We start from the raw sequence: 23,381 nt of genomic DNA, 5'->3' as shown, positions 1-23,381 counted from the left end.
GAATGATCACTCAGTGCAGTGGAGCACATTCCACACATTACATTATATTACATTAATATGAAAAATACAATCTTAGACACATCTCCAAGTCCAATCCGGGTCGCAAACTCACTTCTTAGCGCAGAACGCAGTGCAGTCTCTGCCAATGCTCTCGCTCCAAGCAGTCTTGTACAGAACCTGAAAAATCATAACGACAATGTAAATCTATTTCATCAGAGCTGACACACAGAACCACAATTTTTTTTTTTATACAGGTGAAATGTCTGACAAAACATTGTTGTAAATAAAGTTTTATGGTGCTACAGAGACGCCATGCCCTCCAAACTGTATTTTCCTGATGTACGAAACCATGTGTGGATGGTACAGACTCTGTAAATTACAACTTCGTCATGTTACTTTTTTTTTTTTTTTTTTAAATCAACTGTTCAGCCTTATCAGAGGCTGGCCTTGGTGTTGAAAAAGACCTACCAAGAAGACCAAGCAATGCAGAAACAGGGTGTAGAAGAAAGCAATGGTCCTGGCCATCTTGTTGGACAGAATCACACGCCCCTGAGAGGCATGAGAGCGGAGGATCAGACAAGCAGCAGCAGTGACACATCAGGGATATGCATGAGTGTGTGTGTGTGTGTGTGTGTGTGTTTGCAGCTCACCAGGCTCAGAGTTGCCTTATCCCAGGGGCTGAGGCTCAGGTAACGGCGCTGACGCTCCTGTCAGCACAAAACAAAACACAACCCAGTAAGAGAATAAGACAAAAATACATGATATCCAACACTGGGTGTGAATATCAGAAGAAAATATGTTGGTTTCTCATGCAATTACTATTATAAACAGAGAAAATCCACCCTCAGCATTCTAGGAGATAAAGTGTGGTATTCCCCCTCATTCCCCTAAACCTGACTGACCATGACTTTCGACAAAGCTCAGAGAATGTCTCTGAACTTGCATTCAGCTGTGGATGTATCTTTAAATGGAGGGAGTCATTGTGAGTTTTTCCAATCAAGAAAAGTGAAATACAAAATGTATTTTGGTCATCTTGCATTATGGTATTATATGGAGGCTGCTCTTGATCTAGAAACTGTTCTCTCTGGCTCCTCTGTGATTGATTTCTACCTTTCAACATCAGTACAAAATGGAGTCCAGAAAGACGCCCTTGTGCTTTGTTTCTGAGGGACTGACACCAATATAATCTTCACTGTGGCTGAGCTGCAAATATCTGAAGGTGACGTCACTACGTCAGCGGGGGTAAGAAAAATACACCCAACAACAAAATGAGCCCAGAAATGCACGGTGCGCTGCCAACACCTGCTTTGATACAGCGCTTTATGGTGTATAAGTTCATGTGATTTTGCACGTGTGTGGTGCAGGTGCTGGGGCTGTACCCTCTTGCTGAAGGAAGCGAAGGGATCCAGTCTCTCCTCGTACTGGGAGGAGTAACGCATCACGGTGTCATCGCTGCCTCCAGCCTGCGGCACATGGGGACGAGAGAGAGAGAACAGAAAGATGTCTTCCAATACTGGGACGGCACATGAGCTTTCACTGGTTTTAAAATCCAATGAGATGACAGAGTAAAGTGCACAGCAACCCACCACAGCCAGTCATACTCCATATAACCATATAACAAACATGTGAACGTGCACACTGACTCACTCTGCCGGGGTAGCTCTGCAGGAATTTAATTTTCTCGTAGAGCTTGATGTTGTCTGCTCTCAGGCTGTCCAGCTCACTCTGCAGGGCCTGCATGGTCTGCTGCATGGAACGACTTTCCTACAAGGGACACACAGGAGGACGAACTGATGAGAAACTGATGTCCACGAGAGGGAGTGTGTGTGTGTGTGAGTGTGTGTGACTCACAGCCTCCAACTCCTGGTTGCGGGAACGGAACCTCTCCCTCTGGCTGGAGATGATGGAGAGCAGAGAGTCCATCTGGCCCTGCGGCAGCTCCGCGTGAGGGGCGACGCCGGGACCTGCGGCCCAGATAAACCCAGCTTTAAAGACGACTGATCAAAGGAACTCCTCTTTTTACATACATATTCAACTTACTTACCTTTTTTTTTTTGTTTGTTTTTTAAATAACAGGTGGTTCTAGACTAATTCTTGTCAAGGCATCCCAGCTAAACGTGGTTTTGACTGGCTCCCCTCAATAAAAAATTGCTGAACTCTTTCTAGTCAAGCAGGTTTGCAGAATTTGACCTGACACACTGTGGAAAGCCTTCACATAGGAGGTTTACCTCATTTAAATTAGTAGCTGGTGTTGTTGGCCAATCACATTCATCAGAGTCAGTATTGTGACTGTTCTGCCTGTGATGGCTTGTATTCATGTGCTATACAGTTGTCCCTCGCTATAACGCGGTTCACCTTTCGCAGCCTCGCAGTTTCGGGGATTTTTTTAGTGCAATTTTGCATGTTTTTTTTTTTTTTTACTGGACTTATTTTTCTATGAAGGTTTGAACTTTGAGAGTGTTTAAACAAGAGAGAAAAGAGAGAAAATGTTAATGCCTGTCTGAGAAAAGTATATAAAGTGTGTAGTGAGGGGTTTTACAGCCTCAAAACATCTATAATAATTGTAAAAAATAAAGCTGACTACTTTGCGGATTTCGCCTATTGCGGGTTATTTTTAGAACGTAACTCCCGTGATTAACGAGGGACCACTGTATCTATATCTATATCTATACATGTTTGTTTTTCAATTGTCTTCTGGGTTTGACTTCCTGACAAAACAGCACGTGAACACAGTACTGTTTTGAAGTCAACTTGGATGTTAAATTCATTGAAATAAACACTCCGTTAACCAAACAGTTCTCATGTTTGCTTGACAGTAACACTGGCAAGACTGACTATGGAGCCATTTATCTGTATACACAACCTTTCTAACTACACACACACACACACACACACACCTGCCTTGTTGAGGGACGTACCAGTAAACATGGCCGTGGCCTCTTTGATGGGCTCGGGGATGTTGTCCATGTTGCTCAGGTCCGACCCCTCTGCGTCAGGGCGGGGCAGGGAGGTCATGGACTGGATGGTGCTCAGGTCATGCTCCAGCTTCAGGATCAGCTCTTTCTGCTCGGCGCTGGTCCGCACCGCAGCAGAGAACTCCACCTGCAGCTCTGCATACCGTCCTGCCGAGGGAGAGGGGAGAGGAACGTTTACATCGTCTTTTCTCAAACACACGGCATCATAAATGGTGGTACTCTTCGACGGATATTTGTTACTCATAGTTTCTCTTAACGTTTTATGTGTAATTCCCTTAATAACTTACCTGTGAGGGAAGCAGAGGCAGTCCAACATCCACAAAATCACCTGAGACCCCTGAAAGATGCCTCACTCTGCTTTATATTCCTGCTCCCTTATGTCATTTTTTCTCTGTTTACATTGAGCATGACTTGTCTTTTTCTCTGAGAATACTTATCTTATGGCACCATCCCTGAGTTAAACACAAGTTTGACATGTCTTTTTCTCTGAAAATACACAATATGTCTCACAAAAGTTGAAAACTCTTGACAAGGCAAAACAAAACAAAAAAAATGTACCACAGCACACTATTAATATTTGTATAAAAGAGATTTACTTCAATTATCACACCTAGGGTGCATGTGAATAATAATGATGATGAATCAAATGTCAATCATAACAAATACATTGTGAACGTTTCATACAGTGATATTGCTTTTCAATGTTGTAGAAGGGACTGTTTTACAGTGCTGAGAACAAACAACATGATACGTTTAGTAAATAGAAAGATAAAGAAACAATGATACATAAGGAAAATGAAAGAGGGAGACCCCAAGGAGAGAAGTATCTCAGGAGTGACAGAAGTGCTAGGGAAACGACTTTCAAAAACATCTTAACCATCCCTTTACAGTCATGCAGCCTTTTGTACTACAACACACACATACACACACACATACACACACACACACACTCACAAAAAAATATAGCAGTGGGAGAAGTTATGAGAATTATTACTTCCACGTTGTTGATGACGGGTTGGAACTCATCTAAATACACTCTGAACTTGCTAAAGCCTCAACAAGCATCTTAAAGCTTTCCGAGGGGGAACGGATCTCCCCAAGTCATTTGGTTGTCAGACTACACTGTGGTTTAAGCGATGGATGAACTGAAGCGGCGACATTAGGTAGCAACATAAGCAAAACTGTCAGCAAGCTTTTGAACAGAAGTGGATAGCTATTTCACTATTTGGCTTTTTGCTTCCTCTTTAAAATCTAAGTATTCGTTGAATTTTTTTTAAATTTTTTACAGTTTAAGATTTGATCTCTGGAGCTGATCATATAGTTAACACAACAACTGAAGGGATTAGAGGAAATGGTTTAAGACTTATGTAATTAGCAGTAGCCAATGTGAGAGGTGAGCAAAAAAAAAAACAAAAAAAACAAAACAAAACAAAAAAACAAACAAGAAAATTATAAAGCACGCAAAGGGTAGGGGTGGGGGGAGTTAAGTGATGAGTGTATTTGTGCTGCATTATGTGTGTATGTATTACTGAGTGTGCTATGCATACAGCACCGTTGATTCGGAAAGTGTTTCCTTACAAAACCCACTTCATAAGATATATTCTAAAAGTATTACAAAAAACATCTGAGGTTTTTCTTTTTTTTCCTGAATATGGTGACCAGTGCTGCTGTTCGGGCTTCCATTACAACTAACATGTCAAATGAATAACCACTACTTCAACAGATCATACAGTAAAGCTTTACAACTTCAGAAAACATGATATGATATACAGCATCTGTTACACCTTTACAATGTTATTCAACAGTGTATAGAATCATCTGATTTAAATTTGTAGAAAAATATCTGTGGATCATGGAAAAGTCCTGAATCATCCCTTCTCCTCCTCCTGCCTTCAAACAGAAGCAAAGCATACTGTGACAATATTGAATCAATAGCTACTTGATCGACTGTATTTACAGGTCTCTTTTCCAGATAACCGTCATAATTGGCACGCAACCAAATCGATATCCGTAGTGCCATTAATGTCACAGCAAACCTGACGCAAACAGAAAAATACAAAATGCCCTATGAATAAATTCAGTGTTATTACAGTGTACGCTGTGTCTGCATGCTTCCTCCTTCATTCAATGCTCTGGCCTTTCGCTGCTAGTTAGGTATGAACGACATAAGAAATGCATTGTGGGAAACAACAGAGAGAACTGTCTGAATCAAGACCCAGACCATACGCGTCTGCAGGTCAGTCATAAGAATATGCTAGTTCAAAGGGCTACAGTTTCTGCGCCCTTTTTCTCCTTTTCTTTTTCACTGTACAACCCTCTCTCAGAGGGGTGAGCTGAGAAAAGTCGGCTTTTAAGTACCATTTTCGAGAAATAAATTTGGACAAAGGATCTGAACGTGGGATATATATTACGAACAACCTGGGTGAAAAAAACACAACAGAATGAATAAGATGTTTTAATTTAAGTCTACTTCTAATGACATCACTAGTTTGGTGCCCTGCTTGGCAGTTAAAGGCACAAATCTGATGATCTCACATGGTCTAGGCGAGTGGATGAATCTGGCTATAAAATGGGTAATGGGTTAAGTGCTTATACTCTACAGTAGCTATTAATCACCATAAAACACACTGTGGTTGTCTGGTCCAAGCAGTCCAAAAGAGGGCAATATGCCTTCAATCCTCCGCAGACAGATGTTTTACATCGGTCGTCAACAGGAATAACAAATCTTGGTTGAGGAAGGTTACAGTGACACACATTAGAAAATCCAATTTTAACTAATGTTGTTTACCTGATGCAGTTAAATGGGGTTACCAGCATCTCTTGATATTTTTGTCAGTATATCTGGATGCAAATTCAGGAAAAGGGAATTATTACTGGGGCTTTAGGATGGACTGGGATTTTAGATTTTTTTTTAAAAAAATGCAGGTGGTTACCAAAATATCTAAAAACTCTGTTTAGAACTAAAATGATCCTTACTGTCATACAGTTATCTGTGGCAATGCCTTGAAATATCCTAAGGGCTGGTAGATAGGAAGATAAAGCACAAAAACATGGGCATTCCCACTTTACATTTTATTTTTAGTGTTAGGATGCGGATAAGAGTCTGTGCTTGGTTCAGAACCACTTTTTTTTTTTTAAAGGCATACATTTCCCAGGATCCCGGGAGTGTACTCTAGTGTAACGTTTACAGACCCTGTCCTAGTTTAAGTCTTCAATAAAGATCCTAATAAGTGCTTTGTTATGGACTGCTATATAGATAATGCATAATCATAAACTGGCTATCTCTGTTCAATCTGGCATAGCACACCTGCTAGCTGGTATACTTCTCTAATCTCAATTTGGCAGATATGATGACCTCTTTCAAGTTAACTTGTGTTCTCAAGTTTAGGTAATTTCATTTGACCTACTTGACATATAGTGTATACACTTGGACCTGTCAATTATGTTGATGCGATTATCGTGTGGATGGAGTCTAGTCTATCTTAAGAAAGCTGCACGTCCTGCTGAGCGTTAGTGTCGGGCTTGCCCAAGAAACAGCCAAAAAGATATTATCGGAGCATGGAAAACAGGATGAGAGATATGCTATCATATTCAGTGATCTTGATATGTCCTTTGATTTCTCTAGCTAGCAATTTAAGAGCATAATTGTTGTAGTAAAAGCTTTATGCCTCTGGGAGCATGAACTGTAGCAAACACATAATTCAAAGCTATTGAAATGACACTAAACTTTAGGATTCATGAATATACAAACAAATGAAAACTAGTACATCTTTGTAAATATTAACCAATACTGCCGGCAGTCTATACGTCTAATAAAAATGTTACTTGCCCTCAAGAACAGTATAATCCCTTACAAAATAGACAACTCAAACGATAAGACATTAAATGAAAAATACAGCACCTATAAATAAGCAGAATAAAAACCAAACTATAAATGCAAAATAGCAATAAAACCAAGCTACAGTAAATCATAGTATTACACTACTTTGTGAGAAGATTAATGTAATGGTAATGCATCAAACAGCTTAAAGAAGGGTGTCAGTTGTGCACTAGTAGTGTGTGCAATTAGATACGAAATATGACCCCACTCATTGGAAACACTGAACACTCCTCAATCACGCACGCCTCTGCACACGCATGTATTGACATGCGTGTGCATGCACACACATGCACACACACAAAGGGGAGGCAGTGGGCTGACAGGCACTGAGGGCTTGTGTGGGAGAGGGAGGAGGTGATATGCCTTATAATTTGTAGTGTATACAGTAGAATTCAATGCAAAAGACTTACATCCCTGGATACAGGATAGACTGGAGGAGAGTGGTAACTACTCACACTGAGGTGGGGGTGAATTCACTTTCATGGTAATCACATCAAAATGTACATTAATAATGTACAATGCAATTCATTTTCTAAAATCAGACCTTTTTTCATTACAGAAGTTCATAAAAGTTGAGACTCTCACGCCCCTAACATTTAATTCCAAGTGAATTGACCTCGACCCCGACTCACACGCAGGCAAATACAAATACACATAGGACACACACAAACACACAGGCAGACACACACACACACTCTTCCTGATTTGGCCTATAAAAGATGTGTGTTGTGAACAGAGAAAATTTGTTGGCGGTGCAGACACAGACCCGGCAGGTCCAAAGCCGGGTGAAGCTGTGATGTGCACTACCCAAAACAACAAGAGACATGTATCGTATCATCACCATGTCAGACAGCTACAGTACTACGTGAATTCATTGTATCGTATTTCAACAACGCAACATTATTCCATTCTAATGTGTTCTTTTTTTTTTTTAAAACAGTAACTTGTTATTCTCTTATTTTCTGTTCTTATTTTGTACTAATTAAAAATGCTTCCTAAAATTCCCTATTTTGTACTCTTTAGAGTCAATAGACTGTGCAATCTCTTATTGGCAACCAAATTGCAATATTTAAAAAAAAGAGATCATCCTTCATCCTTAAAAGAAGGGCTTGAGGAGACAAAAAGAGGGTTCCTTCCTTCCTTCCTCTTCAGATGAGTGCGTGTGTTTGTGAGGAATTCGAGATCCTTCTGGCCATCACATGGCTGTCAGCAGGATAGGATACGGGACACAACAGGTCAAAGTTCATCTTTCTTACATCAGTAACCATGGCAGCACGACCGACCGGCTTTCAGCTACCCTCTTAAGAGTGTAGGAGTGAAATTAAAAAAACATCATGCTGCCATTGAGGAGAGAACACACACACACACCCCAGTTTGGGTGTGTGTACACACACGTGCACACTGACACAACCCCAAACATACAAACGCGCGCACACACACGCACGCCGTGAGTGAAAAAGGCAAAGGGTTTGTAACAGTCACTCTACAGTGTGAAAAATGAGGCGTCTCACTGAGTGAGGGGAGGTTTGTGGACACTTGGGAGGTGAGAAGAAGAGCGGAAAAAAATCTCCTTTAAGAAAGTGAGAGTTCTTGTAAGAGAGTTCCTGTCTCTACCTATCATCTATCAGTGTCTATCACTGTGACAGCTGCTGTGTCAGGCCTTGCCTGTTTTACTGAGTCCAGGTTTCAACCCCAGCTGTGGGTCAGACCCCAGCTCAGGACTAACCAGTCTGGTGCACCAGTGGCTGGTGATAGGGGGAGGTACAGCAGGGCCAGAGGCCAGCAGGACGGCTAAGTGCTTTTCTCAGTACAAAAACAAAACTCAGTAAAAAAAAAAAAAAAAAAAGAAAGAAAAAGAAAAAACAAAAAAGAAAGAAAAAAAGAAAAAAGGAGACACATTAGTTCTCTTATTTTGTTCTTCTATGTATTCAGTATATCTTCTTTTTAGGGGTTTTGCCAACCACTCTTTGTTTCTTTCCTCTATTGGGAAAGCTTCTATGTAATAAAAATGGCTGCTGAGCTTGACTTTGGCTGCGTCCACTCTCCAACTGGAACAGAGCAGGAGGGGTCCAAGGTTAGAGGTCGTGAGGTTATGCAACAAGAGGGATGGAAGGATGGTCAGAGGGAGCTAGAACTCCCACTCTGAGGGATCCTCTTTGCTGGCAGCCTTCTCCAGCCTGTGAATGATATTATTGAGATTGGCTGCTTTCTTCTTGCGCAGATTATTGTCCCTGGGGTTTCTGGCTGGGCCAGAGGCTGGGATGTTATTACTAGGGGCAGAGCCACTGGAGGATGCCTCTGTGAGGCTGAAGAGCCCCAGGCCACCCTGCCCACAGCTGGAGCCTGAGGTGCTGCAGTCTATCTGGCCGGGGGAATTAGAGGAGCCCCCTGCCTCAGACCCGGCCTCCATGTCCTGGTCTTTACACACTGCTCTGTGATCCTCCAGGCCAGAGGACAGGCCCTGGCGGGTCTCCACTGTGCCATCAGATTCTGTCCCATCACAGCTGTCCCCCTCTCCTGATTTGGACCCACGGAGGGAAGGGGAGCCCCCCTCGCTACCAGGTCCCACCCCGCCAGCTGCCTGGATCTCTTCTATGAAGAGCTCTCGCCGGATACGTGACCTAGGTAGAAATACAGGGCTTAAGTGAGATTACTCAGATCATGAACCTCATTTATACTGAGGTGATCTCAGAATAATGTACCAGGAGACAATATACAGACTCTTGTATTTCACAAATACGAGGGTTAATGCTATATTCTGGTCTTCATGAAATGTATTTAATAGAACAGTTTAATCAACCTTATAGTTAGTTATTTCAATTTATGGGGAAAAAAAATGGAAGCTAAAGCCTACGCTTGTTGAACCTTTCCTAATATTACTTCCACTTACTCTCATGATACAAAATAATAAAAAGATCAACAGATGAAATTATTCAGAGCTTAAATAAAACATTCAAGACTCAAATGCACACAATTATGTAAAGAAATGGATTGTAATTGAAAGCCTGTCATGTTTAGTTCACTTTAGTGACTGGTGAAGCCTTTTCTCATGCCTCCCTATAAAAGCACCCAGTTCTGCCCTGTGCTGACCTGTAGTTATGGAACCAGTTGATGACAGTGCTGGTCTTCAGGTTGAGCTGGGAGGCCAGCTCCTCAATGGTCTTGGGGGAGGGGTAGGGCTTCTGCTGGTAGGCCTTCTTCAGGGCCTCCTTCTCTTCAGGGCCCAGCACCACCCTGGGCTTCTTCAGCTGCTGCTGTCCCGGGCTCTGGGACCCCTGGTGGAAATCTGGCCCCACCAAGCCACTGTCCACAGAATGGCTATCACTCAAGGAGCTCAGTCGCCTCTTCATGTAAGCTGAGGAGTCACAGGAAAAACAAGAGGCCAAAGTTAGTACTTTTGTGACATACAAATATGAGAAGGCATAGGAAATACTGTACTAACAGGGCTCAAAATTCCCATTTAGCTACAATACCCTAGGAGTGGGGCAAACATTGAAAAACTAGTGCTAAAATTACAAGGTGATTACCTAATGTTGCCAGTCAAAAGAAAATTGATCAATTACAATTATAACAAACAATTAATGATTTTAGTCATGTATCAAGTACAAATACCAGGCATAATTGCTGGACACAGATTTATAAATGCTAAGATGTGCCTGCTTTTCTCCTTTTCATACCATCATAAAATAAATACACTGGAGTTTTCTGGCTACTGGTAAGTAATCAATTTTTACTTGCTCACTTTAGGCTCAGCTAATTTTTGATTAGTTTGATGGATGTATGAATGCTGACATTTTGAATTATTTTAAGTGACATTATAAAGACTAAATGGTTAATTGAAAAAAACCCAACTGATAAATTATATGATAATGAAAATAATACCTTTAAATCTTTTTTTAACTGACTGATTGATTTCTTTTCCAAAATTGGACACCTATATGTAAATAGGAGGCAAAGCTATAAAGCTAAAGCTATATAAAAAAAAAAAAATCAGAGTATCACACTAGTAGCATATATGGACTACACACTTCCTTATCACTGGAGATGTCACTATCTTCAAGATTGGAGCATTTGGACTGCAAAACCCCATGTCAGAAATCCTTGTGTGGTCTGAAAATCTATCCCAGATATTTCTGCCATTATTCTTTAGCGTTTTATAGAGGGAAGGATGTGAATTTTCATCAACACATTGACACTATCCCTTGCTTAACCTCAATGCTTAATCTACCAAGACATTAAGTAGGCCAACACCAATGATAAGATGCCAAAAATTAAAATTGCAAAGAAACAGACTTAAACAGTATGTGAGAGGTACAACTGTGGGAGTCACATGTATCACAAAAGCATGCCACTAAACCGCTCTTACTTCAGCAATTTTGTAAAACCCCAAAAAATCTCTTAACCTGCCCCAGTTGATATCTGACATTAATGATACCCTGTGAAAGCAAATACACTACAGACAGTGACTTGAAAAATAACTCTGCCTGATTAAGGCTCAACGATATTTTCCTCATCAACAACCACTAGGTGGTGGTATTGCCTCACTCAAGCATTGTAACAATGAAGGCATCTCTTCCATTTTATAACAAACAATCAGCACCATTCACTCTAGGCACCAACAGCTGAAAATGAGCAGCTCATGGCAGCTTTGCATGAGGTTGACATTTTCTCAACCCCAATACATGCTGCTGGATATATTAGTGGTGCAGGGGAAAGCCCTAGGAGCAAGGTTAGACTACTGTGGCGGCTGAGTGCTACCTCCCAGGGTTACACCACAAGGGTGAGAGGTCAAATATGGTTACTCTACACTAGGTCTGTGCCTTTCCTCTGGGCTCTGCTGTCGGCCAGGACTATTCCCACTGCTCTGCAGATAAATTACTTTTAGGGTCAATAAACTAAAATGAAGATGAATGGAGAATAAAGTTTTTGCCCTTGTGCTCAGTGTGTGCTATCAGGAGGGTAAACTGATCCTGAATGCTCGTGCCTATTGGCAGATTCAAAGATATGTGTGTGTTTGTGTGTGTGTGCGTGTGCGTGTGTGTGCGCTATCTCTCCCTGACTTCAGCTTCAAGTGGGCGGTCAGGGGTCACTCTGAGGCAGCTGGGTGGCTGATGCCTACTGGCCTTGCTGATTCTTTAACACACATCATGCAAACTGAAGTGAATAACTAGAGAGTGATAGAGAGCGTGGAGGGCTAGTGGCTAACAAATGATAAAAATACATGCTTATAGACACTGATGATTATGATTATGATGACGATGACGATGATGAAGAGGAGTGCTGATGACTGTGAGTAAGCAGGCCCCTGGCAGCCCCCTAGCTGTCACATCTAATACAGTATGTGATGTCTGTAGTCCTGATTGGTACTGACATCACACCAAGATGACTGTGATCTGCACAACATGCTCTGCCGTCCTGCACAAAGGATATTGTGTGTGCAGATGTGCATGTGTAATTCAAAAGCTTCTTCCTCTGTTTTGATGTGCATTTATGTACAACACAGATGCATGCACAAGCAGTTTGTTTATTCTCAAGGCTCGCTGTTCTGTACGTAGTGTACTTTTATAATTTATTCTAGCTTTTACTACACACCTTTCTTCTCCAGGCGTTTCATGTCCATGAGTTTCTCCACACTGTGTGGGTCCTGGAGCCAGAGCTGCATGCGGACGAAGGGCTCCCTGCCTTTCAGGCTGAGCTTGTGCCAGGGTTTGGGCCTGGCCAGCAAGTCTGAGACAGAACCCTGAGTCAGACCCAGGATACTCTCCCCAAACAGACGCTGGCCTGGGAAGAAGAAACGGGGGCGGGGACAAGTTCAATCCAGAGCTCTGATTCAACACCTGAATAATTGCCAAAGTTATACTACATCAGGGAAAAGGGGAAGAAAAACCAGGGGAGACAGGGGACATTAAACCTGTGCTCCTTACCAAGATTGTTGTCAGTCAGCACTTCCTTAACCTTCTTGGTGATGACATAAGTGTCCAGCTCTGGAGACATTGCCACCATCTCCTGGATGCTGAGGCCCGAGTGGGGACCAGGAAGAGATAAGGGAGTACCAGGCTGGGACTCCCCACCTGAGGGCTCTTCAGAAGGAGGTTTGAGACTGGAGGACTGAGGAGCGAGTGGATCCCCTGCTAGACCATTGACAGACTCCTCTGCTGAACTGAGGGGTGACTCTGGAGCGGGGCTGCAGCTCGCTGACGTCTTGGGAGTGCCCTCTGCTCAACGAGAATTGGATGGGTGACAAAGATCAAACAGGTTAGTAAACATGCTACAAGGTTTCCAAACCAAGTTACATTTCCATTCACTGCTGGGTTTGGAAGGAGCTTCAATCGCACAGATACACACGCATGCCCATTGCTCATATTACATCAACTAATTCAATTTCCATTTAACAAGCAGCAAAGGTGCTTAAGTTTTCAGTTTGAAGCTTTTTTGGCTTCCTTCTCTTATTCCTTCATCTCCCTGTCTCTGTCTGTGTAGTACTGTTGTGCAGCTCAGCAGGCTGGAAGAGAGCAGTCATGAGGAGCTGTCAGTGTACATTAGCTGCTGTTTACACCCCCAGAGAGAAAGAGACACACACACACACACACACACACACACACACACACACACACACACACACACACAGACACACAGACACACAGACACATACACACACATAGCTGCCATCTGGCGCTGCAACACTAGCTTGTCTATGACATGACAAACCAGCAGCTTGCTGGCTGACACTGCCACAGCACTGGGGATGGGGGGATGGTGGGAGGAGTAGGGGAGGAGGGGGTGGTGGGAGCAGGGAAAAAAGGGGGGAGGGGGGTGACTGACAGGCTGACAGTAGCAACTAGCCATTAGCTATAATCAGGCATACAGAGCAACGCTGTAGCCCAAGGCGCCTGGTTATGTGTATCTTATAAGTATGGTTATGTGAGTGCACGTGTCATTTCTTTACCTTGGTTCTGAGCTTGCTGGGTGTGTGTGTTCTGTCCCTGGTCTCCATTGAGCCACAGCTGCATGCGGAGGTACGGCTCTCTGCCTCTCTGGTTCAACTTGTTCCACGGTTTGTGTCGAGATAGACTATCACTCAATATTCCCTGAAACATACAGCCAAAGCAATGGTCAGACACTAAAAAAGAACAATACAACAGAAAACTTTAAAATGTTAGATGAGACACACAGAGATGTTAGTCCAAAGAGTTCTCCTGGTGTACCACCCCTTCTCACCTCTTTGGAGTCCTCCTGGGTGTGGTTCTCCTCTCCTGGCTGGGTAGGTATTGTCCTGCGGGGGTCTGTGTGCATGTTGCTCCACCACTGCTCTCTCCAGTGACCTATTCCTCCACCACTTCCTGAGCGGGCCAGCCCTTCTGAGGTCCTGCCCAGTCTGGCAGTGCTGTCAACGGTCATATCTATCCCTGAAGAAGCCCTGCCCTCCCTCTTCACATTGGAACTGAAATCCAGGATTGGAGATGGGGACGAGGGGGAGGACAAAAGAGAACTGGGAGGCTTCTTGAGGGACAGGGATAGGGGGTTGTAAGGGGGGAGGGGGGCGGTGAGTGGAGAGCCCAGCAGGTCCCTCTGAGACAGGGACGCTGAAGAGGAGGAGGAAGAAGAGGCTTTGAGGATGGGCTCCAGTGCCGCCTGCTGGGCCTCCATCTCTCTGCGAGCTTGCTCTAGGATGGAGCGAATGGCCTCATCTGAACCACTGCCCCCTCCACCTCCCAATCCGCTTCCACCACCTCCTTTAAGCCCTCCATACGAGGAGGGAGCATGGGACAAGTCTGGTGAGGGAGGAGAAAAGGGGTTGTCACAGGAGACACTGACAAACACACAGCCACAGTGTATTGTCTTCAGAACTCTGACACTTTTCCAACTGAGAGAAGTACAACTCACCAGCTTTCTGCACCTGCAGCTCTCTTTTGGCCTGCTCCAGAATGGACTTGATGGCCTCATCTGAACCTGCTTCTGGTGTGCGGACGCGAGCAGTGATGTTACCTGGAGGAAGAGAGGATGAGGGGGTGGGAGGAGATGACACATCTCGTCACATTAAAAGGTAGAGATAACTAACAACAGAGCAGATAAAAAGACGAGTAACAGAGGCTGTAAGGCCATTGAATAATATCACTGCACAGCACAAAGAAAGAACAACATTCCCACCACTGAGCTGTGAGGCAGCTAGACTGGAGGGAGTATCATAATTTTCCCTGGTCCCTTTGGATTTCACACATGCACACGTGCTACAGGGCTTGTATAGTAAATGCTCTCCACAGAATAACAACTACCAATAAACTCCCTAAATACACATGCTGGCTTTCCTTTGACGTAAGTCACAGTAACTGTGCGGTTACGTTTCAAGACACATGTATAACTGGATGCCTGCCCGCAAACTAATAACGCAACACACACGCACGCGTGCGCACATACACACCATAGATATATTGCACCCCAACACAAACATGCCACACAGACAGAACGTGCTAGAATCTCTGTGTGTGAAGGGGACAGACCTGTGTGCGAAGCTGTATCGGAGAGGGCTCTCCGCTTCGGAACGTCCTGAAACACTCGGCTAAGCTGGGGCTGGCCTGAGCCCTCTGTTAAAAACAATATAACACACACTATGTTACAGCACTTGTGTGTTTTTTTTTACTGCTACACTATTCGGTGCCCTACGGTGCTCTGTAAACATATGACATATGTCTTGGTGGATGCTTTCATCCACTGCACAGAGTACAATGAGTGAACACATCTTTACCATCAGTGGCCCCAGTGGGAATCGAACACGTAGCAGTATTAGTGCCGAGCAGTACCCACTGAGCAGGCACAAAGACAGATTTGTGTGGGATAAATAATTTAAAAGTACATAACAAACAGCTAACTGCAGCATTAATTTTTTTTCACACAGACTATGTCAAGGTGGTGGACTGTTCTGTTTTCTCAGTTTATGGACCACTGAGACCTCCTTCAATCAGAAATGTCCTGATGCGTTAACAAAAGCAGGCCCAAGCTAATCGAATCTACCCGTAGTTAACAGTACCCCTGCCTTCCTCCCAGTTCTCACCGATCAATACTATTGATCTGTGAAAGGTTTCTGTATTGACCACGATAGCTAGGAAAGGCTCTTGGGGTCAGTGCGTGACTAGGAACTCACTCAAAACACAGAGGTGTGGTACAGGATGTGGGTTGGGAAAGAGAAAGAAACATAAAAAAGCTAGTCCATATTGACAAGCTAATCGATGGCTCTGTGCAGGGCTTTACTCGCACACGCACACTCACACACAGATACACACACATGCCCACACACATACACATATTAAGACACACAAACGCACCTCTCTGTCGTCCCTGGATGCTGCGTAGTGCAAGGATGTTCTGCTCATCAGCGAGGAACTGCCTCATCTTGTGGAAGGGTTCCTTCCCACGGATGGTGAGCTTGCTCCAGGGTTTGGGTCGGGCCAGGATCTCGCTGACTGAGCCCTGGGACAGTCCCAGCACGTAGTGGCCGAACACACGCTGACCAATGTTGTGCTTGATCAGCTGTTCTTTCACCTGCCGGGCGATCTCTGCCGTGTCCATGTCCTCCCCATCCAGAATGCTGCCGGTGGTGGCGTCAGAGTGGTTGGGGGAGGGCGACGGGGCGCTGCCAGCGGTGCTGCTTCCGTTAACAGTAGCCATGTCTGGGCTGGCTGGAGGCGGCTGAGGGCTGCTGGCTGCCAGAGGGATGCCAGCAGACCCAGAACCAGGGGTGGAGGTAGGGATGGAGCTGAGGGTTGGAGTGAAGGGGGCGAACAGCAGAGCCCCGCCTGGGATTCCAGACGACTCCTGCAGGGCTTTGGAGTAGAAGGTCTGGAGGAGCTGCCGCTGTAGCAGGGAGCTCAGAGCCATCTTGCCTCCCACCAGGGGGAAGGCAGGGGAGTAGAAGTCCTGTCCAATGCCCGTAGGAGTGAAGGGGTGTGTTTCACTGCTGCTGCTGCTGCTGCTGGTGTTGGTGGTGGTGTTGAGGGTGTCCGTGTGAGTGCGAGACAGGGGGAGCTGGGAGGAGGAAGGGAGAGAGGGAAGAGGAGGAGGGGGCGAAGAAGAGGGGTCGCTGGGCATTGTCTCCTCCTTGGGTGTGGACGCTTCTGTCCCTTTCCGCCCGGCTGGCCCTACAAGAAAGGTCAAACACACCATGCATTATGGGGGAGTCAACAAAAAAGGGGTTCCGAAAAGAGAAAAATAAAACTTGATGAAGTTATTGTAATCAAAAGTCTTTTCCAAATTAATGAACTTTTTTACTTTCCTTTTTTTGCCAACCCCCCCAGACAATATGCCCATGCATTTGTGATTTGTACCTTTCTTGTAAGCCACAGCCTGGAAGGGAAAAAAAAATAGACCAAGAAAACAATCGACACTGTGCCACTGAGGCAGACTAGCTTTGCCCAGGGCTCAGTCTTTCTCTGGGAGGCAAAGTGGGAGTAACTGGACAGAGCAAATGATGATTGTCCATAGATAACAAATACATCATGTGAGTCCTCTTCAACGCTGCTACAGTGTGTTGCTAGTCACTGCATCATTCCACCGCAGATGTTGCGTTACCATCGTCTTTAGTTCATTAAAAATCACATCCAGGAAAAAGACTGAGCAACAAAACTCATTTGGAGAAAAAACATCTTTTGTTTCCAGGCGAACAAAAACAGATGCATGTCACCAAAAATAGAGACTGTACAGCTCTGCTGACTCTGAGTCACGTTCTTAAGTCACTACTTTCCTGAGCAGTTGAGAGTAATTGAATTTTTACTTTCACCAAAATAAATGTTACACAAAAATTAATTACTCCACCTGGAAACTGCCACTGGAAACCATCTCAATGATAAGCAGGCAATTGAGCACTAGGAGAAATATTATCCTAATGCAGAACCAGTTGAAAATTTAACATGATTGGGTTAGACAGTAAGCTCCCCTTACTTTGAATGTTAATCAATTCAAAACTATTCAACTATTCAAGCCTAAAGCCATGACATTTCAAACCCATAAACACTGGTGTAGAGGGCAGGAGAGCGGATGTAGAGGGCATAATGTGCTGTCCTCATTTTTATGTACTGCAACTCTGCTGCTGCGGTTGAGGTTGAGCTCCTGCTGGACTCTTTGTAAAACACCACACACACCTTTCCTTCTCCTGAGAGTCAGTGTAAATTAAAAACAACCACATGTAACTCATGTACCCAAATTAAGTTTTGCATATTCCACCAATTAATCTGTTTAAGGCCTGCACTCATGCTCCAATACTGTCAAACAAATTTGGAGAGGTTAAGTTTGGATAAGTATTCTCAGAGAAAAAGAGAACAATGTATGTGCAATTGTGGTGTACACATATAACTACCACATATCTGTTGACCTTTGATGTGATTTCCACTGTTACCACACTTACCTGAAGCCTTCCATCGACAAAGGACTCAGTTTTCAGGACCGTTATATTTGTTAGTCTGTGTTCAAGTTTTACAAACCCAGATCCTGGACAGGCTGTTGTTAATTAACCCGGGCCTTGCTCAAGCCTTACACCAGGGGCCGACTTACCACTCAGCTCAGTGTTGGCGATGCGCAGAGAGGCGCTCTCAGATTGAAGACTGCGGTTCCTCTCCAGCAACAGCACCTCCAGGGGTTTGGATGAATCCTGACAGTGTGATGGAGGGGAGAGACAGAGAAACTGAACCAAAATGAAAATGAGACTTTTCAAACTAACTTTGTTCCGTGCCTTCCCTTAACTATTATTCCTACTGCTATATCAACAATTACAGTACAGCAAAGTACTAAATATCACCCATGTCTATACACAGTAGAGATCCTGTGTTTAGCCATTACCTGAACTGAATCTGAAGGCCCAAACTCCATAGACTTGAGGATACTAAGGAAAGAGACAGAGAAACACTTAATACACATTGACACATACACACACACACGAACAAATGGATATGGACAACCACGCTTTTGCATGCAGCCTTTCTATTTCTGTCTCTCAAAGAACGGGGGGTGGGTGGGGTGGGGGTGGGGGAAATATTAAGCCAAAGACAGTGTCTCACATAAACATACACACACAAATACCTCACATTTAAAAGTGTACTCAATTGAATTAGAGGTCTTAAACGAACACACGCATCTTGTTTAACATGGTTAAGACATCAAACACATGCAACAAATAGATCTATAGTGAATACATTAACGCAGACACAGACACAGACAGGCACAGACATACACGCACACACACGCACACACACACTACTTCTCACCTCAACTCCTTCTTCACCTCCTCATAGTCAGCCTGCTTCTGCAGTTTCTCCTCCAGTTCCTGTGCATCACAAACAGAAATGAAATACTGTTATAATAAATAAAATTATAATTTGTAAAAGTAAAGGCAATCCTTCAATGGACAGAATTTGTATTCTGTTCAAGTGATTCTGATTATGCTCGCCTGGCCAGGAATAGTCTGATTTGAAGTGAAAGGCCAAAAGTGTCCAAAATAAGTGAAAGGTCTGCAAACAAAGCCCTGATTGACATCCTTCACCTTGAGAGTGGCAGTCTTGGCGCTGAGCTGCTGCTCCAGCTGTGTGATCTGGGAGCTGGTGGTCTCTCGGAGTTTGGTCAGGCTGGCCTGCAGTCTCTGGACATCCTCCACCAGCTGGGTGGTCTCCCTTTCTTTGGCCCCAAGCTCCGCCTCCAGACTGGAGCGGGACACTGCCTCCACTGGCTGCTCCTATAGGACAAAAATGATGTTCACTTTGAGCAAATCAACAGCTGTATTCTCTGCTCCTACAGGATCAATAGAGCTGCAGCAGTAGTCATCAAACCAATCAACAGCTCAACTGTCAACTCATGCTTTCAAAAACCAATCCAATTTAATCAATACAACAATCACTATCTCTACTGCCACATGTAAAAGAAGCTAATCACTATATCATTCATCATTTCAAAGTCTTGTTCCTGTAGACCAATAATCAGGGGTAATCAATCAACCAATCACAACAATCAACCACCAAGAGGTCAGTAAACTGATACTTGGATACGGCAACTAGTGTCTCAGTTAACCGGCCTTCATCCCTGCCTGGTCAAACAAATCAATAATGCCAATCAATCACCAGTCAACTGCCCATTGCAACCTCGACATCTTGCCCATGGGTATAAAAATAGAAGCCAACAAATCAATCAATTTTTTTATTGACAAGCCCAATATCTGACCTTACTGATCAATGAATATAGCGATCAATAAAATCATAGCTTTAATCTACCATTCACCTCACACATCTGGCAAAAAAGCCAAACCTGATAATCAATCAATACATTTTGTGAGCCAGTGAGATGTGCTACCTTGTCAGGGTTGGCCTGGATCTGGCCGGCGAGCTGCAGCGATTGATTGGTTGCAGACAGCTGCTCTCTCAGTGACTCCGCCTCCCTCTGAGCTGCTTCTGCACGCTGCAAGGAGAGGGAGGAAAGTTAAAGGAAACAATCCGCCCTGGTATAATCTCACACTGCTACATATAATCAATCTGTGAAGCTCAATGCATTCCAGGAGTTAGTTTATGATGAAAAGTTTTCGTTTACCCACTTTCCCTCAACCTGCCTTGGTGCCTGACAAGCCCCAGAGAGACTGATGTGTTCAGATATAGGTTATACATGTAGGTGGAGAGCAAGAGCAATTGTGATTGTATAGTAAGAGCGAGACAGCAAGTTTTATTCCACTCGAGAAACAGTTAAGAGTCATGCCCTTTCCTCAAAATGCAACATGCCTTAAATCGGCACTGCATTATGGTCTACAGAGGCCACTTCCACTGAAGATATTGATATCTCCGCCTCTTATGTGATAGATTTCTCACTGTATGCCTCTTTTTGATTTATTATCATGTCAAGTCAAGAAACCATGGTAAAATCATTCATTTAAAAACTGCTTCTAACAAAACAAATGTGTAAAGGTTTTTTTCTTAGGAGTTATGTGCAAATCCTCAAACCAAGAGAGGTTCAGAGAGCTCAGACATATTGCTGAATTTGGGTGCAATATTTTAGTAACATTTTAAGGCCCATTTTGTTTCTCACAATTCCACAAATTTTAAAGGAGTTTCAAGGACTATGAGAATGATTTGGAATGATTAAAAAAGCAATCAAAGTCGACTGTGGCTGTGCTGGAAATAGTTTGACATCATGTGATGTTGTCTAAGGCTGATCAGTCATCTGCCAGAACAAGAAAAAGACAACTAAAAAGGGCCAAGTAAAGAGGCAGTAGCTGTTTGTTAAACTGTGTTCAAATGTTTCAGGGTGGATTTTTCCTTTAAGTGATGTAATCAAAACTGAAAAAAGTCAAGTGAATTGAGAAGAGCCTCAATACTTCATATTTATTGCCAAACTGCCACGCTACTGTTGGGAATGATCTGAAACGCTGGCCAACTTGCCATCATTAGGAGTTACAGGGAGCCGATACCAAACTGTTCCTAATTGCAACCATATTGAGAGAGCTTATTGACTGGGTGGGAGTTGGGCTGCTAGTCACAAAAGAAAAATCCTGTTTTCCATTTTCTCCTTATAAAAGCGTATAAAAAGTCTGTGACTGAGCTGGAGGCCATGCTGTCATCCTGTGTAAACCTCAAATCAGAAGTGTGAATAGTGTGTGTGTGGCATTATAGTCGGAGCACTAACCTCTAGGCTAATATTAACATTACATGCCTATGCTACCCCTTCAGCCACAAATCATACTCTTGGGCTAATAATGAAAGTTAACAACAATGACATTAACAGATACCACAGGAATATTTACAACGCTAGGGCAGAGGGCATGCTGGGGGGGCTTATCTCAGCTGGAAGGGCTGAGTAGGTGTCTAATGAACATGTAGAGAAAACAGCAGCCCTCAGTAATAATCAAGTCATTCTTTGTAAATGCAAGCTACACTTCACTGATTCTACGTGGTTAACAGTATTTATGTTAATTCAGATTTACCTGTGTCTATATATACATATATATATATTTTTTAATGTTTTTTGTGCCATGTTTTTATTCCAAACATGGATAATATGTAACGCATTGGCGATATTCATGTCCAGAGAACACAGACAAACAATAAGTATCTCTTAAAATAAATAAATTGCATTTATGTTAACAATAAAACTAGGTACTGTCTTTAAAAGTGGTCAAATGTGATGCACAGCTTAGACATTTTGTGTAAAACTGCACACTGAGGATTGTGAGCGGCATGGCGTTACCTGATTGGCTCTTTCCAGGTCTGTCATCACCATCTCAATCTCATCGGCCCTGAGGAAGACACACAGTCACTACTGTGATCATTTTTAGGATACCAACATTTATGGTACTGACATTTCCTTAACTACGCACATATAATATTTAGCTGATGGTGAGAAATTAAATTACATATGAAGTTTCTGTACTTCTGAATGCAAAACACACACCTAGCAAACTACGCACAGTCTTTCTTTGGAACATATGTGTCTGTGGGTATAAAGTAACCAATGCATCGATAATGCATTGGTTTGGAAACCGCTGATGTCCATGGAAACAGGCTGTTGACAGTTTACTCTTGACAGGTGATGGTTGGTTACTGCTGTCCAGAGGTCTCTTTTTCCAGAAATATCTTCTCTGGCGCCCAGTTGGGTATCAAGTGTACACTCCTTTGGCATTTTTGCTGTAAGCTTATACATGACCTATATATGCTTTACATATTAAAATAAGGTCTTACAACACACAAGCAAGTCTCTCAGTTAAACAATTAGTCAACTAGACTAATGGTTACACACTATATAACATTAAACTGAAAAAAATTTGTGTTTTTGGTATCAGTTCTAACAATATAAGCTAACACAGGACTGAGAATGTGACAGTGCTTCACTAACATAACCTAAAATACATCATAAAAATCATAAACAGAGATGATGTAAATGTAAAACATGGAACACTCAGTGAGGGAGGTACAGTGAGTGTGCATCATATGTATGTGTGTGTGTGTGTGTGTGTGTGTATGCATCTGTGTATGCATGTGTTCATACAATACACATTTGGAGTATGCCAATGCCGTGTCCATTAAGCTGCTGTCTAAATTTCACCTTAATCCATTGATTGTGAACTCCATAACCCAAGCAGCTTGTATGTGTGCGTGCATATATGTATTTAAGAGTGCCTGTGTATGTGTGCGCGTATGTGTGTGGGTGTGCACATGTAAGCCCCTAAGCCCAGGCCACACTAAAACAGAGGGATTACACTAATAGAGCTCTAAGTCCTAATACAGCAGACTAATCTGCTATGAAGCTGTGTGATTGTGTCTGACTAATGGTCTGGATGGAGGCCATGGTTCACCTCTCACTTGCTAGAGGTCAGACAGCAGGGACACATCCCCATAATACCCCCTCTTATTGGACTTGGAGAAAATAGTTTAATAACCCTCTTTCATGGATGATACATCACCCTATTATTTGTTTACTGAACTGATAGAGATGTGGAAGACACTACACGGACAGAACAACAGGAAAACAATGCAAATGTAAATATTTGTTAATTACACTCATGAAAT

General features: G+C 43.3%; 1 protein-coding gene across 3 annotated transcripts in view; it reads right to left on the bottom strand.

Moving 5' to 3' along the window:
• Positions 1–23,381, bottom strand: part of cux1b (cut-like homeobox 1b) — a 63,811-nt gene that overhangs the window by 1,139 nt on the left and 39,291 nt on the right. The window contains exons 9-23 of one of the 3 annotated variants that reach the window (XM_030067678.1): positions 22,063–22,111; positions 20,182–20,286; positions 19,382–19,570; positions 19,107–19,165; positions 18,682–18,724; positions 18,397–18,493; positions 16,176–16,988; positions 15,354–15,437; positions 14,740–14,841; positions 14,074–14,627; positions 13,802–13,943; positions 12,780–13,070; positions 12,448–12,636; positions 9,946–10,210; positions 3,550–9,476 (exon numbers count right to left, since the gene is read on the bottom strand). In XM_030067678.1, the coding sequence (XP_029923538.1) occupies positions 8,984–9,476; positions 9,946–10,210; positions 12,448–12,636; positions 12,780–13,070; positions 13,802–13,943; positions 14,074–14,627; positions 14,740–14,841; positions 15,354–15,437; positions 16,176–16,988; positions 18,397–18,493; positions 18,682–18,724; positions 19,107–19,165; positions 19,382–19,570; positions 20,182–20,286; positions 22,063–22,111 (3,475 nt within the window). In that variant the 3' untranslated portion in view covers positions 3,550–8,983. Of the gene's footprint in view, positions 1–112; positions 178–468; positions 550–650; positions 708–1,379; positions 1,464–1,647; positions 1,765–1,851; positions 1,965–2,918; positions 3,123–3,549; positions 9,477–9,945; positions 10,211–12,447; positions 12,637–12,779; positions 13,071–13,801; positions 13,944–14,073; positions 14,628–14,739; positions 14,842–15,353; positions 15,438–16,175; positions 16,989–18,396; positions 18,494–18,681; positions 18,725–19,106; positions 19,166–19,381; positions 19,571–20,181; positions 20,287–22,062; positions 22,112–23,381 lie in introns of those variants that run through there. The other 2 variants (XM_030067679.1, XM_030067680.1) reach the window with 2 other exon arrangements.

This window comes from Myripristis murdjan, chromosome 13 (genome assembly GCF_902150065.1).
Source record: "Myripristis murdjan chromosome 13, fMyrMur1.1, whole genome shotgun sequence".
NCBI classification, from domain to species: Eukaryota; Metazoa; Chordata; class Actinopteri; order Holocentriformes; family Holocentridae; genus Myripristis; species Myripristis murdjan.
The sequence above is the reverse complement of the archived record's forward strand: the minus strand, read 5'-3'. Positions and strand labels throughout refer to the sequence as shown.